We start from the raw sequence: 16,614 nt of genomic DNA on the forward strand, positions 1-16,614 counted from the left end.
GAAGAGGGGAGAGAATTTGGAACTTAAAAGTTTTAAAAACAGACATTCAAAAACAACAACAAAAAAAAGTTTTTGCATGCAACTAGGAAATAAGATACACAGGAAATGGGGCATAGAAATTTATCTTGCCCTACAAGAGAAGAAGGGAAAGGGGGATGGGAGGGGAGTGGGGTGACAGATGAGAGGGCTGACTGGGAAACGGGGCAACCAGAATATATGCCATCTTGGAGTGGGGGGAGGGTAGAAATGGGGAAAAAATTTGTAATTCAAACTTTTGTGAAAATCAATGCTGAAAACTAAATATATTTAAAAAAATACCCAAACCCAGAAACAAAGTGGATTTACATTTATTAAAGAGTGCTTAAGCAATGCCTCATGGTATCTATTCAAAGGAGGGTAATTTGTTTTATTATTGGTCTTCTGGAGCCAAGATTGGTTGCTGCATTTAATCTCATCAAAAATCCTCCAGAAAGGCACTGTTAGGCATTATTGTAATGGCAATTACAATGCGGTTTTTCTTTGTTAAAAGGGAAGATTCTGTGAAGCATGTGTTATTGGGAACTAACTGTGACATAAAAATCCAAACATCAATAAAACATTCAAAACAATGAAAAAAACATGAAGAAATTAAGATATCTCAACTAGAGGAAAAATTTAGGTAGAGAAAATTTTTTCCTAGCCTCCGCATACACAACTTAAAACATACTTTCTGATATCCTTTCTATGAATTGGTTGTGTTGGGTAATAAGCTATTATTGACCTTGCTGCTTTGTTTTTTATCAGGAGGAAGTATATTATTTGCATGTTATGTAGTAAATTAATACAGTGTAGTGTATGGAGATGCTGGTCTTAGATTTGGGTTCAAGTTCTGACTCTTGACACATACCATGTGACCCAGGCATGTCACTTAAACCCTTGGTGCTACAGAAAAAACATTTCTGAGCAAGTAGTTACTGAGCTATACTGGCAGGGAGAGTTCATGCCAAGGGAATTCCTTAAACCAATGAATCCAGTATCCAACAAAATCCAACTACAGATTTAACCTTTCAGATTTTGAATGTAAATAGAAAATTCTATACCTAGTCTACCTGTTTTTCTTTTAAATCCAATTGTCTCTTCTTCCTGTATCTCACTTCTTCCTATGATATCAATGAAATGTACAGCTATCATTGGGAATCAAAATAGTTTCATGAGTTCTTGAATTTTTAAATATGAGAACATAGTTGTTGGAAAGGAATTTAGTAAGTTGTCCATAGGCCAGCTTCTATTAAAATGCTTGCTAGGACAGCACAGGCATATCCCTACCTCTGGTTTGGCCATTCTTTTATTTTAAGGCAGAATATTGTAGTGAGAACAGTACTCACCTCAGAATGAAGAGACCTAAATTCAAATTTCAGTCTTGAAATTTATTCCTGGAGGTCTTCATAGTCCAAGGGTAATTGGTTATCAAGTAAAGACTACATAAATGAGCCTATCTAAAATAGGGGCCTGTATTAACAGGGAAAATAGTGAAAAAAGTTTAATTGGGACTTAATCTTTGAAAAAATGAAACTAAAGTTATGAAAATAAATTTACTTTATTTTATATTTAACAAAATTTAGGTTACAGTTGCAATGATGTGTTAATTTATAGAATAAACAAAGAATGAATCAAGTGCTGGGCTTTTGGGATGTTAATTTTTTTTTCTGACAAAACTGTATGATAGCAAGATAAGTCATTCTTCATTCCATGATTTTTGTACCAGAATTATAAAAAGGGTCATTACCAAGCCGGATAGAAAGGATCAAGAAAGAAAATAGACAAAAAAGGAAAAAAAACTAAAAAGTGCACAAACAAAACCAATGCAGCTAAAATTAGAAGGGAAGCAGGTAACTGAAGGGGAAAAAAAAATCTTTGCAGCAAGTTTCTCTGATAAAGGTCTTATTTCTAAGATATATACGGAATTGATTCAAATTTATAAGAATAAGAGACATTCCCCAATCAATAAATGTGTAAAAGCATATGTACAGGTAGTTTTTCAGAGGAAGAAATCCCAACTATCAATAAACCATGTAAAAAAAAATTCTTCAAATCAAAAATAAAGAAATGCAAATCAAATTCTGGGTTTCAACTTACACCCAGATTGGCAAAGTTGACAAAGAATAAATGACAAATGGAAGGGCTATGGGAAAATATGTATATTAATGGTAGTGCAATTGTGAACTGGTCTGTCCATTCTGGAAAACAATATGGATCTACGCCCTAGAAATTATTAAACTGTGCATACTATTTACCCTAGTGATACCACTACTAGGAGTATGCCTCAAAGAGATAAAAGAGCAAAAGGACTCATATATTAAAAATGTTTCTATCAATTCTTTTCCTGGTGGCAAAGAATTGGGAACTGTATTGGAGTCTGAAGGGGTACCCATCAATTGGGGTGTGGCTGAACAAATGATGGCACATGAATGCAATGGAACATCATTATACTTAAGAAATAACAAAAGGGATAGTTTTAGAAAGGCTTGGGCAGATTTGTATGAACTAATGCAGAATAAAGTAAGCACAACCAGGAGAACAATTTATACAATAAAAACCACATTGTGATGACAAACAACTTTGAAAAACTTAAGAACTCTAACACAATTACTAGTCATGATTCCAGTGGACTCATGGAGAAACCAGGTACAGACTGAGACAGCTATTTTTTTGGATGTGGTCAAAGTGGGAATTTGTTTTGCTTGACTATGCATATTTGTTACAAGGAAAAAAATAAAAATAAGTTATTATTGTAAAAATCTTAAGGACTTGGGCTCACTTCAATGAGTAGAAGGCCAGCCTCTATCCACTATGCCAAGCTGTATTTCACTGAATCATTATGATGTGCTTAATGTTTCAGCTCCAAATTAAAATTTATAGAATAGTGCTGCTATCAAATTAATTTAACAGCATTATGCAATGAAACTCTAAAAGGTTTTTAAGTCTTTTAATAAAATATATCATTCCAGGGAAAATTTAGGTACTTAAAAAATACCCCATATGCTTATTAAATACACTTCAAAATCATTTGAACCATTGTCTATCATCCCAACCAAAATTACATATTTCTCTCTTAATTAAGGAAATTGGAAGACAAGGTTCAGGAAACATAATGATACAATTTATTACGAAACCATATGGTTAGTGAATATGAAATAACTCTTAAGAATGTAAGCTTTAGCAGTGATTTGTCTTTTGTAGCCACTGGTATGTTAAAGGTAAAAAATGTAAATTCTTTTAACTTTTTCATCATAAAGATATTGAGAAGGTACTGAAGCTCATGAGAGAAAAGGGTATCAAGAAAAGGTACTTATTATAAGGTTATCACAATTTAGAAAACACTAAAATCACGAACTTTTGCCAGAAAAAAAAGACAATGACCATCATTTTTACAATCAATCTGATTTAAGGAATGAAGCAAAGTGACAAAATTTTGACTTGTGGGCTCTTTTAAAAAGTAAAAGCTAATTTTACTTTTAATGAATGTCAACGACATATTTTAAAGCTGTCTTACCTATTAAATTGCCAGGTATAATAAAAATATAGTATTTTTTAAAGAAACTAAAGAAAAATGCAAAATCAATTTTTTTACAGAATAGTATAAATGTTTATTTTTCCTTATGATTTAATCTTGCTGCTTTGTTTTTACAATATAGAAAAGTGTATTTTCTGAATAGCTCTAGTAAATATAAATTTATTCTTCTCTACTTTTGGATGTAAATAGAACTAGAAAATGATATACCCAGCCCACCCCAAATATTCTTTTTAAAATAATTGAATGAATGTGATTATTAATCTTGTTGAGAGATTTGATGCAAATGGCTAAATACAAAAGGAAAACATTTAGGAAGTACTATATGGGGAGGAAAAAAAAATCTTAATACTTTTGATAGCTTGTTGAAAAACCAGAGAAACTAAAAGCAATCGATTGCACCTTCAACTCTTTAGAAGAAAAACATTCTCAACAGTGCCATCATACATAATCTACAATTATAAACCAAATTTCACAAACATTTTCTGCATACAGTATATATAAATACACATCACAAAGGTGCAATTAGAATTAAACACAGAATATGTACAAAATGAACACAGAAGTTTAGTTGTAGACAAAAAATTGCTGTAATTTTTTTAAAAATAACTTGATTAGGTATTATTTTATCCACTTACACTAATTTACATTTATACAAATTTTAACTGAACATACTAGGTTTGATGTGCTAAGATAGCTGTACTATCTACATTTAAAGTTACTGCACTGTTACTTTGAAAGTCCAAATAAGAAAAAGAAGATACTTTAATGAATAACGGATTTTCCCCTTAAGGATTATTTAATGTCTATCTTCTACCTGTTGAGTGGACATGCTCACACATATGTACGCACTTCACACATGCTACAAATTCCATTGTGGGAAATATAACAATCATGTACATGTAATAATTACCAAGAAGGCAAGATATCTAAAAAAATGGCTGAATTCCAACATGGTTATTTCTTTTTCATAAAACCTAGAGCTCTACTGAATCATATCCTTAAATAAAGGTTTCTGCGTTACAGAAAATGTTTTTAGTAATTCTATGAAAAAAATCAGACCTTCACGTATCACACTACCATCTCCTAATGACAGATTTGGTTTGGATAATTCTGATTCTTTACCAATGCACTAGAACATCTTTGATAAAAACATGTCGTATTAAATTTGTCTTTTAAAAGAAGCAAACATTGTGATAGCTTTGTTAGGAGGCACACTTCTGTAAATCAAACCAGATTCACAGATCAGGGTTCAAAAAGTTTTCTTTCCACAGAGAAAAAACAAATGATCAGATTTCACCAGCTCTCATGGCTTTGATATCTAGATCTGCCGAACCCTCGACAAATGATATACCTGATAAATACAGTAAAGATGACTCTGTAACATTAACAGATGTTTACTTTTAATCATGTCTAGTATTTCCATTTTAATATCTAGGAAACTTTCTGACCATTTATTTGTGTTCTAAATCTATACCACCACTTTGAAAAAGAAACTAGAGCAATCCCAGAGCACTTGTTAATCAGTCCCATTATACAGAAATATATTACCCGTCCTCGGATATTTAGCTTACAATTTTTATTAATACATTATAAGATCTTTTTAAAAACAAAATAATATTCATTTCAAAAGCTGTGCCTGTGGATTATTATCCTTCTCACACTTAAAATGTGGCAACAGGGCATGACTCCTCTTTTCATCCTAAAGAGTAAATTTTTAAAAGATAGTGCTGACATTCCTGTAACAAAATATTTCTTGAGTATTTTTCTTGAGAATTAGTTCACATGGATTTTTTAAGATCAAGCCTTTAACCAATTAAGTGTTTCTCGCCAACATTTCTTCAGCTTCCACTTGAATAAAGTAATGCAAGGCTTTCCACCATAAATAACAGATAATTTATAAATGCTCTTCAGGTAAAAGAATCAGAATGACAATCTAATTCTAAGAAACTTAAGCCAATAAATTCAAAAGCAAAATAACACAAGAAAAATTCAAAATCAGAGAGTTCTAAGTAGATTTACCTAATTTAAAGAACTAATTCCTCATTAAAAATGTCTTCTTTTTCAGTATTATGAATCCTAGCTCTTTTGAAAATAAGCACTGAATTCCCAATGCAGTCACGCTCTTCTCTCTGCGTGTCCCTTGTCTTAAGTGTTCCTCACTGTTCATTTTTGAGTTTTTGTGCAAGACTTAGCAATTCATGGCACAAGGGTCACTCTTGGCCTTTCCTGCAGAATTGATAACGCGCATTAAGCACCGTCCAAACTCCTCCAGGATCATCCGCTCAGCTGCTGCTTTTGACTTGCCCTTCTTGTCCGCCTGCTCTGCCTGGGCAAGAAGACAGTTACACGTTGCTTCCGCTACTTCCTTGGTCACAAACGTAAATGGTAATCTGAAATGGCAACAAACAAATCATCGGTAATGACACACAATAGGCTTGGTCTAACACTTGACTGAAATTTTCTTTTAATGAATAAAACTGCACGTTATCAGGACAATAAACAAATGCATTTGAAGTAACTTGTGAATCAAAGATCAAATTATGTTCAGCATTGGAACCTGATATTTCAGATGAAAACTAGTGATTCAGGTATGATCAATTGATTCTCTAATTGCTATTCTCTGCCCTGCACGGAAGCTATAAATGATTAATAAGTTACAGGTTCTGTCTTGAAGAATCACGGAGGGAAGGCTTGTGCAGAGAGACAGTAGCTATTTAAAACAAATATTTGTTGAATGAATGAAAGATAACAGACATAACAATTTCACGTTTTGAAAAATTCTCACACTGAAAAAGTCCTTTCAATTTTAAAGTCAAGAAAACAATTAGGAGCATAACAACATTTTTTTTGGCAAACTATCTGTAAATAGGAGAGTTTTACACATTTCAGTGTCTTTTCTTTATGAAATCACAAGTTCCAACCCAGAACTGCGGGGAAAAAATGAGAGCTGCTTTGCAAACAAACTGAGCTCCACCACAAATCCGGGCTTTGTCAAACACTGGCCTTTAATTTTGCTGATATGTTCCTAAGTTTTTCTTGAGGCTAAATAGAGGCTAGCTGCTGCTTTGTACAGTGTGTGGCACACAGTAGGACTTAAATACAGGCTGCCTGCTGAAAAACAACAGAGACCCCGATTGATCTTTCAAAGCCAACAGGCCTTGCTGGGCATGAGATGCAATGAATATTAGCTATGGGAAAAGGGTAACAATCTGCAAACAAGGTTTAAGGCATTTAGTCCTAGTGGAAGTCTTAATTATCTTTCTAAATCGTTTAAAATTAGGAAGTGCTGATAATATAGAAGTTTCATATTACAACTATGGGCAATGAAATGTTTTGTTAAAAACAGAACACTATTAATATAATAAACTTTATTTCTTTGTATTCAAGATTTCTTTATATTCAGGATTTTAATTTTTGATTATTCTGCTCATAACAATTGTTCCAGAGATGTCCTGCTGGTGGGTGTCTCTCTCTGAACTTCCTTTTGCTCTCTTCTGTGTATCTGTAAAATATTTCATTTATGCTTTTAACTTTTTTCTTTTTTAGGTATCACCATGACTAAATTCCTGTCCCTTATGGCCAATAAGCAGCAGCAAGTAAAACAAATTCTTGACCATGACTGAAAATGAGATTTATGCCCAGTAGTGGCAGGAAGGGACCAGGTTATTAAAAGCTTTGAATGCCTCTACTTGAGGGAGACAGGAAGACACTGGCATGCACTAGGTAGGTGGGGAGCAGTGTGTGTGACACAGCCAGATCTAGGCTTTCAAAGCACAACAGCTGGAGTGGGGACAGACTTGAGGCTGGGAGACTTTGAGACTTTTTCAATAACCAAAGCAAGAAGTGATAAGGGCCTGAACTAGGGGTGTGGCTGTATGAATTGCAAGACATATTCATTCCTGGTTTTTTAATGCTTTTAACAGAAACAGGTATTGCAATTTGTCAGATCTAGACAAATATAATAAAAAAAACTATCAAGAAACAAGTTAATGACCTGAACAGAATTTTAGAAAAGTTAGGAGGAGAACAGAAAGAAATATACACTGATGATTGGCACCTTTTAAAACAAACCTGGCTACATGTGAGGGCACAAAATATTCACAAACAATTCTAGAAAAGCAGGAGAAATATTAGTCACCTCCCCTACTGACCACGGTAAAGCCCACAAAAGCTCGGAACAGGCAGAACCTGAGGCCGCACGTCTCCCCCTCAAGAATTCTTCGGTACCTCTGAGGGTCAGGGATGATTCTTGAAGGGTTCTTAAGAGTCCATGAACTTGGAAAGGGGAAAAATGACTTTTTCTTTTCTTCAAAATAATTGGTTTCCTTGGTGACCCTATGTATTTTATTTGATACATTTAAAAATGTGATTCTGATAAGGGGTCCATCGGCTTCACCAGACTGCCGAAAGGGTCTATGATACCAGAAAGGTTTAGAAGCTCTATACCCAACCTCTGACACCCTGCCAGGATTATCAGCTGAAAATCATTTTAGTCAGCCTTAAATATTTACAGTGTAACAGTTGGAACAGCTGGTACAAAATGTCCACCATCTCCCACTCCCCAGTCTGTGACACTCCCTCAAGTGGGATCATGGAGTAAACCTTTTCTGCCATCCTAGTGTGCTGGAGGGGAGGGGGGAAGCTCCCCTTAAGCATGATGAAAATGCAGCCAGCTACAATTGGCTCTGAAAGCAGACACTGCCATCAGCTGCCACTGGTACCGCAAAGTCCTTTGTACCCTTCCTAACTCGCAAAGCCCACCCTTGGCCAAAGGGGAGGAGAGGGCAAGAGAGGGCCAAGCCCCAGACTAATGCTTATTATTCTTAGTAATGGGGGTGGGAAGCTAAGAGACAAAAAGTTAAAGGAGTATATGATAAGAGGGAAATACCAACTAATAACCATAATAATGAGTAGGAATGGGATAACCAGTCAGTGAACACACACTTAGGAGGTGTTTGCTGTGTGCCAAGTACTATACTAGACAGATGTTCAGAACTGCCAGGAAAGGCATCAATTAGTAAACATATATCTAATGCCTACTGCGCTCCTCTGTCTGCTTCACCGTCCTCAGCTGTAAAGTGGGGATAATAGTAGGATCTGCCTCCCATGGCTGGGGTGAGGATCAAAGGAGAGAACGTTTGCAAAGCGCTCAGCAATGCTGCCACTTCACAAACGCTACTTTCCTTCCCTCCTTATTATCAAGTCAGTCCAAAAGAAGGAACACTGAACTTACTTCCCCCCTCCACTAGTTAAGGCAGGTGTTGGTCTAGTGAGCAGGTCCGAGATTTGGGAGGACAACTTGGTCTTCGCTGCCGTCTGCTGCTGGACTCTTACTTCAGCCGCATCTGCCAAGTGCATCAAGGTCTTTCGCTCGGGGCTTTCTTCAAAATTCTTACACCCAATACATTTGCATATTGAGGAACACATTATTTTTGCCTAAAAGATCAAATAAAGAAAGGTTAAGGATGTAGCATTAATTTTACAGAAATAAAAATTGGTAAACAGGATTGTTACAATCAGGTATTTATTTTAATCTGCTTATATAGACACTTCTCAGCTTAAACCCACTCAAGATATGAAGGTGGGGGGAGCTACCCAGACAACAAGAAATGTTCCCTGAATCACTGCCTCAGACATTTACTAGCTGGGTGATCCTTGGCAAGGCTCCGAAGCTCTCCAGACCAAATTTACCAGGGAATCTAGGTGGGGAGGGGGCATGGAGGAGAAGCCCACCAGGGAAGGAACAGTTGCAAGTCCAATAAACTTTCTGATCCCCCAAAGGGGGAGTATAAGGAAAAAGCAAAAGAACCAGAATCTAAGGTGGGGACCCGGACTGCCTTTTAGAGCACTCTGATCAACACAATGACCAACCATAGTTCTGGAGGAGTAAGGAAGAGAGTATTCCCCACCTCCCAACAGAAAGGGGAAACATGTTACTTACCTCTTCAAAGGGAGGGGACTGACACAAAATTTAAAAAAGAGAGGCAATTCTGGACATGGCTACTGTGCAGATTTGCTTTACTTGACTATGTTTATATGTTACAGGGGATCCCCCTCCCTTCCTCCTTCTTGTTTCCTTTTCTTTTCTTTTTTTTGGAGCGGGAAGGCAGGGCAATTGAGGTTAAGTGACTTGCCCAAGGCCACACAGATAGTATGTGTCAAGCGTCTGAGGCCGCATTAGAACTCAGGTCCTCCTGACTCCAGGGCTGGTGCTCTATTCACTGTGCCACCTAGCTGCCCCTCCCCTTCTTGTTTTCAATGGGAAGAAGGAAAAGAAGCAACCGTGATGCCAAAAATAAAAGGGTCAATGGAACATTTTTTAAAAATGCACAGAAGAGGGAGCAGCAGGAAAAGGGACATCTGAGTTCTAACCAACACCACTTCCAAACAGACGTAGAAAGTGCTTCAGAATAAGTCTTGTTTGGGAAATCCAAGGCAATGAGTCATGTTTACAGCCCAGGTTGGCATGGGGAGACAGAGAGGTCTGTGGACACTGGGGACAGGATCTAGCCAGGAATCTGCATTTCCAGCAGGGGGCAGCTTAAACTTGTGCGGGGTTAAGGAGGAGCTAGTAACTAACAGCTCAGCTGCTCACAATCCAGTTCCAGGTCACAGATACAGGGCTGAGTATGGAGGCCTCATGGTGAAACCAATATGCTCATAGAGAAGTGATGGACTGAGTGAAGACCGAGACTTTTTTGGGGGAAATGGACAACATTGTTCCTGTTCTAATAACTCAACAGTGCAGTGGTTACTAACCTTTTTATGTAGGTGAACCCTCTGTTCACTGACACCTCCCTCCCCCCACCCCACTCTTAGAATGGCTAGATGGGGCAACTAGGTGGCGCAGTGAGTGGAGCACCGGCCCTGGAGCCAGGAGGACCTGAGTTCAAATTCGACCTCAGACACTTGACACATTTACTAGCTGTGTGACCTTGGGCAAATCACTTAACCCCAACTGCCCTGCCTGCTCCCCGGCAAAAAAACAAACAAACAAAAAAGAATGGCTTAGATGTCAGTTAAATTTTTATTCACTTAAATGTCTAAAGAATTTATCTCAGGGAGAATTTGTTAACCAAAAGAATGTGATTTATTCTTATAAAGAGATCACTGGAGTATTCCTTAACATAAAAAAGATTTGTGGACCCTGATGATAATGTATATAGTGATTGGGAGAATGACAAAGAGCTATGAATTCCACGATGCTTTTTAAATGGATTTGTCAATATTTTTATCAACACGTTCAAAAAGGTTAATGATGGTAAAAATAACTTTGAAGAAACGCTTTTGTATCAAACAGACTCACTTCACAAAGCCAACAACAAAGTCTGAAATAGGTATATGCCACTGGACCTGTCAAATGATACCAAGAATAATTTATCACAGGCACAAACTATGAAATATTAATATCCAGGAGCACAATTCAAGGGTATTAGAAGGTGACATCCCCATCAACTCAGGCAACAATATGTTAACAAAGAAATGGCTGATTAACGGAGATTTGTTTTTGAAGATGGATCTTATGATAGCCATTAAAATGAAAGAACAGCTATTCTTATTCTTAAGGACAATAGACTTATCAAACGATGCCAATTAGGTAATAAGGTGGTAGAAGTCATGCAACCTATCAATGCAGGTTGTAAGATTTTAGTTATCTACCGGATACCTGGAAAGACATGATGAAGTGGCTAGAATTACATAACAGAAGCTTTTTCTCCTTTATAAACTCACAAACAACAAGTCTCTGCATGACCACTACAAAGCCCAAAACATCCTCCAGAATTCCACAAATAAACTCACCCAGAAGGAGAGCATCATTGCCAGCGGAGATGGAGCCCAAAGCCACCAGCAGAGCCCTGCTCTCACATTTAACAACACTTTCAAAAAGATGTGGCCACATGATATCTTCCTAATCCCCCCAACTATGTAGAATGAAAACGTGTCCAAAGAGATGCTAATGGAAGGAATAATGGCATGGGGAAGTGTTTCCACAATCCGGCTAGCAGCTTCTGTGGGGGTGTAAGATCCACCCACAGCCAGCACCCAGAAAGCTGCCAACAGCACAGGTTCTTTTGATCTGCTTTACTAAGGAAAGCAAGGTGAAGGGGTTAACAAGCTTACTTTAATTCGGCATACAAATACCATTCACTTAGTTCAGGGGAAAAAGCCAGCACCGTGAACTTCAGAGCAAAATACAAACAAATCACAAACATCGACAGACAGACCAAATACAATTCATAGTTACCAACATCTAAGTTTAGCCTGGGAGCTCAGAACAAGGGCTGGCCCAGAGTCACTGGTGCCATCTCTGCTTGTGGGTCAGAACTCCGAAAAAGGCGACTTAAACCCACGTGGTCTAAAAGCCTCTGATGTCCCACGTAAAATAGGCCCACCCCTGAGGCAAGGAGGTCACCAAGGACTCCCAATCTGATCATGGAAACAAAGGCCAAACTCTTCAAGGGCACTTGGCTGAACTGAGTGCTAAGAGCCCATTCTGATTGCCAACACAGGAAGCAAGGTGAGGTCCGGGTGTCTGCCATTTTTGAATTATGCTCAAGATGCTTTCAGAGAATTTGCAGAATAGGACTGATCCTTCATACTTCCTCAGTTCCAAAACAGAGTTATATCACCCCCCTGTGCAGTAATCCAAAGAACATTAGATGTACAAGAACAAAGGCAGGTGAGTGACTTTTCACTGGACTGTTTCTAGCTGAACCCCATTAAGAAAAGAAGACAGTGTTCAGGTAACAACCATAACAGCGGCTGCTTTAACTCCGTGAGGTCAATGCAATCAGCATCCTCATTTTACTGATGAAGAGGCTGTCTCACAGAGGTTAAGCAGAAGAGTACAAAGGCATGATTCGAATCTAGGTCTTCATGACTTCAAGCTCTCTCCATTCTATCATGATGCTCCTCCACTTGGATTAATCACAATCACTGATATATATGTGTGTGTGTATAAAAATAATACACACACTTACATGTATGTATATGTGTATGCATGTATATATTTAAAAACAATTTTATATATAACTGTGGACTTCAGCCTGTGGAAGTCCTATTTGCTCATTTATGAATCGCATAGGATTCCTGGGCCACCTGAAACAATTCTGGCTCACAGTCCTAGCCCACAAGTTGGGAACTATGGAAAAAGATGACATTAAAGTAAATATCTGCTGCCCTTTAAAATTTCCCTTCCTTTAGTTTGCAAAAACACCAGTTAATTAAGAATCTAGAATATGAATTTATGAGTACCACAAAGGGCATCAGCTAATAATATGCTATTATAAAACCACAACTCTCCAAATTCAAGGCTTGATCTTATCTTAAGATCATGCTAATCAAGTGCAAATGAATTAATTCAGTATGAAATGTCACTATTCCAGAGCCACGTAGTGCTAAGCAAACTTTAGATATAGTGCTTAAAGTATCTGGAGTGTTAATTACATTATAGTCACAGATGTTAATTAGCTACTTAAGAGACCAAAATACTATCTAATGTCCAAGATAAAAAGATTAAATGTCAGTTAAAACTGTTCCTATAACACATAAGCAGGTATTAAAAACTGTGCTTACTTTAAAATAATCTACAGAAAAGGATGGTATGCTTACCTCATAGCATTCACAGTAATTTTTAAGACATCCTGACCGTTTACAATTACAGCCTTTGCTGTGACGGCGATCAGACTCTCCCTCCTTTCCTTTCCCTATCTTGGGTTTAAACGCTTCAGGATTTCTGTCAAGGCATGCCTATCAAAAGAGAACAACAAGCATTACTGAACTGGGAATCACACTGCAGTTATTTGTTTATGGAGCAACCACTCTGGGAAGCAACAGGGAAATATTCCAGGAAAGTGACTACAAGGTCCACACATTTTTGTCTCAGAGATCCCATTGAAAGGTACACACCCCAAGAGGATTGATACAAAAAGGAAGGGTCTGTACACTCATGTGACATGTAGGGCAGCACTTCTTATAGCAGCAAAGGGCTGGAAACAAAGTAGGTGCTTATCAGTCAGGGAATTGCTACACACACACTCTCTCTCTCACACACACACACACACACACACACACACACACAAATATAATGGAACATTAATTACTATGCTGTGAGAAATAATGAATATGATGAATAAAGAGAGGCTTGGGAAGATTTATACAAACTGATTCAAAGTGAAGTAAGCAGAATCAGGAAAACAATAAACCCACTGATGACAACAAAGAAAGAACAACACTGAAACAACCCAAACTGACTTTGACCTGATGATATTGACCATGCTTAGCCCCAAAGAAGAGATATAAAAAGGAATTCCCCTCTACTCTGATGATGTAGAAGTGAGAGGACCATGTGGAGCACAGAATACAATGTCAGACTTTGACGATGTATTAGTTAATTTGGGAAATATTTCTTTCTTTCTTCTTTTGTATTCTTTACTATAAGGCAGAGGTGGGGAACTTGCGGCCTCCAGACCACATGTGGCCCCCTAGGTCCTTGGGTGTGGCCTTTTGACTGACTGGGAAGTTTTACAAACAAACCCTTTTATTAAGGGTATTTGTTCTGTGAAGTTTGGATTCCATCAAAAAGCCACACTTGAGAACTAGAGGGCCACCTGTGGCCTTGAGGCTGCAGGATCCCCACCACTGTTAAAAGTGATGTTTCTTTGGGAACCAAAGGGGTAAAGGGTAGGACATGCAACGGAAAAACAAGTTTGTCAATAAAAATTTATTTTAAAATACTGCAGTAGCTGTGGTTTCAAAAACCATAAAATAATACCTTCCACGTTACAATGTCACCCGAAATTCATCTTCTCATAAAATTCTGAATCTCCAAACTATAGTATAACTTAAGGGTTTAGTTAAAGTGATTATGTTACATGTAGACATCTTCAGTTACTCTTTGTTGATATATGCTCATGGCTTCTGTTAATTACAGGTTAAGGGCTTCATTATAAAAATGAAATCAACTGTTTTTGAATTTTAATGAAATAAAGAAATAATCACCTTTATTGCTTTTTGCCTTTCATTTTCATGTTCCAAGTTATTAAAACAATTATTGCAATTGCAGTTGTTGCAGAACTCACCATTTGCAAAGCAATCACAGTATCTGAAAAGTGGGAAAAATGAAACATAACCCATGAATTTACTGGAATTTGATTACACTAGAATTACTTTAATCAGATATAAACTAGCCATTTTACGAAAAATATTTATAGCTGCTTGTTAATGAATTAGCATAATTAACTATGGAAATGTACTCAAACCTCAAAAGTCAGTGAACCTTCAAAGCTGATGGAATTCTGGCCTAGTAGCTCAGTTCAAGCAAGTGCTCACATCACAAGGCCATCTGGTCACCTCAAACTCTGAGCCGAGCCTAAGAGCAAGTCTGACTGTGCTCTCTGAGCTCAATACCTGCTTGTGCATTATCAGCAAGTTTCCATAAAGAGACAGAAGCTGGAGTCAGACTTCAATACCTCCATTGCACTTCTGTGCCTACTTCAACACAAGACAGAACCTTCACTTTCCCAGAGGCTGCTGGGCTCCCTAGAGCAAGTAGCCTTGGGCTGCTAGTACTACCAGATCAAAGGAAGAAGTTCCCTGGCCCTTCAGGCAGGCCCTTTTCACCTCTTCTCTTGATCAGAGTAGGTAGAAAGTCTCTTGTCACATCATCTCACTTGAGAAAATGGAAGAAAAGGAGATTAGTAGAAGAGAGATCTCTTAAGCCAGCTTCCTGGATAAATGACTTCCAAGTGAGCTCAGTACCATTTTCTGCTGCTTCTGGAAATTTTTATGACAAGTGGTCACAGTGACCTGAATGAAGTTTTGTGAAAGTACTTCCTAGCCTCTTTAGCATCTACATGTACCTAAGACGTATTTACTGTAGAAAAAGGCTGTCCCTCTAAGAAGGGGGAGAAGCACAAAGGATGTACTAGGCATATAATATATTATCAGATTAACCCATCACAGGGAACTGCTGAGATACTATTTTGGAAAAAATTAATCAAATTTAGGGCATTGAAATACACACAAGATTGCTACATAGATTCTTCCTGTATGCTAACAAGAGCAATTCCTTTAATTATTTGGTGCCAAATAATTGGGAAGCAGTATAGAATAGGAAACAGTTCTGGACTAAAAGTCAGAAAGACTTGGGTATAAATCCTGCCACTGCCACCTGCCAGGTGTGTGGAAAGGAGCAAGTCACTTAACTGTCTTAGCCTCAGTTTCTTCAGCTGTAAAATGAAGCTGCTAACATTTCACAGGGTTGTTGTTAGAATCAAATGAGATAATATATGTAAAGTGTTTTGAAAATCTTAAAGCACTATATAAATGTTAGTTGTTAATATTATTGTGATCTCAAATTTTAGTACTATGAAAATCACTCACATGACAACTTCATTTTATGGAAAAAATACCAATACCATCACCACACTTAAGAGGGAAAGCATAAGCTTATATGACAATGTCTTAAAAATCATTTGTCAGAAGATTTGTGAGCAAGAATTTTAAGTTAGTATTATTTTTAGGAAACTTTACTGGTTGCTTCAAATGAAAACCACTGACTTTCCCACTCACCCTCCAACCCCATCCCCAAATTCATATATGCACACACTTACAATTTTAAACAGAGTGACTTTGTACAGTTGCAGGGCTTTCTGGGCCGATTTGCAGACTCTGATGAGATTATCCTAAACAAGAAATGGTAAATAGTTTATTATACTTATTGCCCAGAGTTACTAAAGGCAATGCTGGGAAGCATAAGCTCTAATGTATCCTTTTAAGATGGAAAAGGATGAGGGAAGGCCTACATATATGTTTGTTATACAAGAACAGTAAAACTAAGTTCACTGAGGCATATGGCCAGCTTGGCAAAAGAAAACTTTCCTCAACAACTCTCAAAAACCACTGACTAAATTGGAAAGAGAGTGTCCACAACAACAACAACAAAACACCAAACATCACTGACGTGTATTTGTATGTGTGTATATCACTTAACCAATCTAATAAGACAATCTGAAGAAAAAGCAATTTGATTTATCTAATTATCATCCATCTGTGACACT

General features: G+C 37.4%; 1 protein-coding gene across 2 annotated transcripts in view; it reads right to left on the reverse strand.

Moving 5' to 3' along the window:
* Positions 1 to 3,608: 3,608 nt before the first annotated feature.
* LIN54 (lin-54 DREAM MuvB core complex component) overlaps positions 3,609 to 16,614 on the reverse strand; it is a 72,043-nt gene continuing 59,037 nt past the window's right edge. Inside the window, exons 9-13 of one of the 2 annotated variants that reach the window (XM_036764359.1) lie at positions 16,168 to 16,239; positions 14,555 to 14,657; positions 13,166 to 13,303; positions 8,787 to 8,989; positions 3,609 to 5,943 (exon numbers count right to left, since the gene is read on the reverse strand). In XM_036764359.1, coding sequence (XP_036620254.1) covers positions 5,742 to 5,943; positions 8,787 to 8,989; positions 13,166 to 13,303; positions 14,555 to 14,657; positions 16,168 to 16,239 — 718 coding nt within the window. In that variant the 3' untranslated portion in view covers positions 3,609 to 5,741. The remainder of the gene's footprint in view (positions 5,944 to 8,786; positions 8,990 to 13,165; positions 13,304 to 14,554; positions 14,658 to 16,167; positions 16,240 to 16,614) is intronic. The other variant, XM_036764360.1, reaches the window with a different exon arrangement.

Source organism: Trichosurus vulpecula, chromosome 6, assembly GCF_011100635.1.
Source record: "Trichosurus vulpecula isolate mTriVul1 chromosome 6, mTriVul1.pri, whole genome shotgun sequence".
NCBI lineage: Eukaryota > Metazoa > Chordata > Mammalia > Diprotodontia > Phalangeridae > Trichosurus > Trichosurus vulpecula.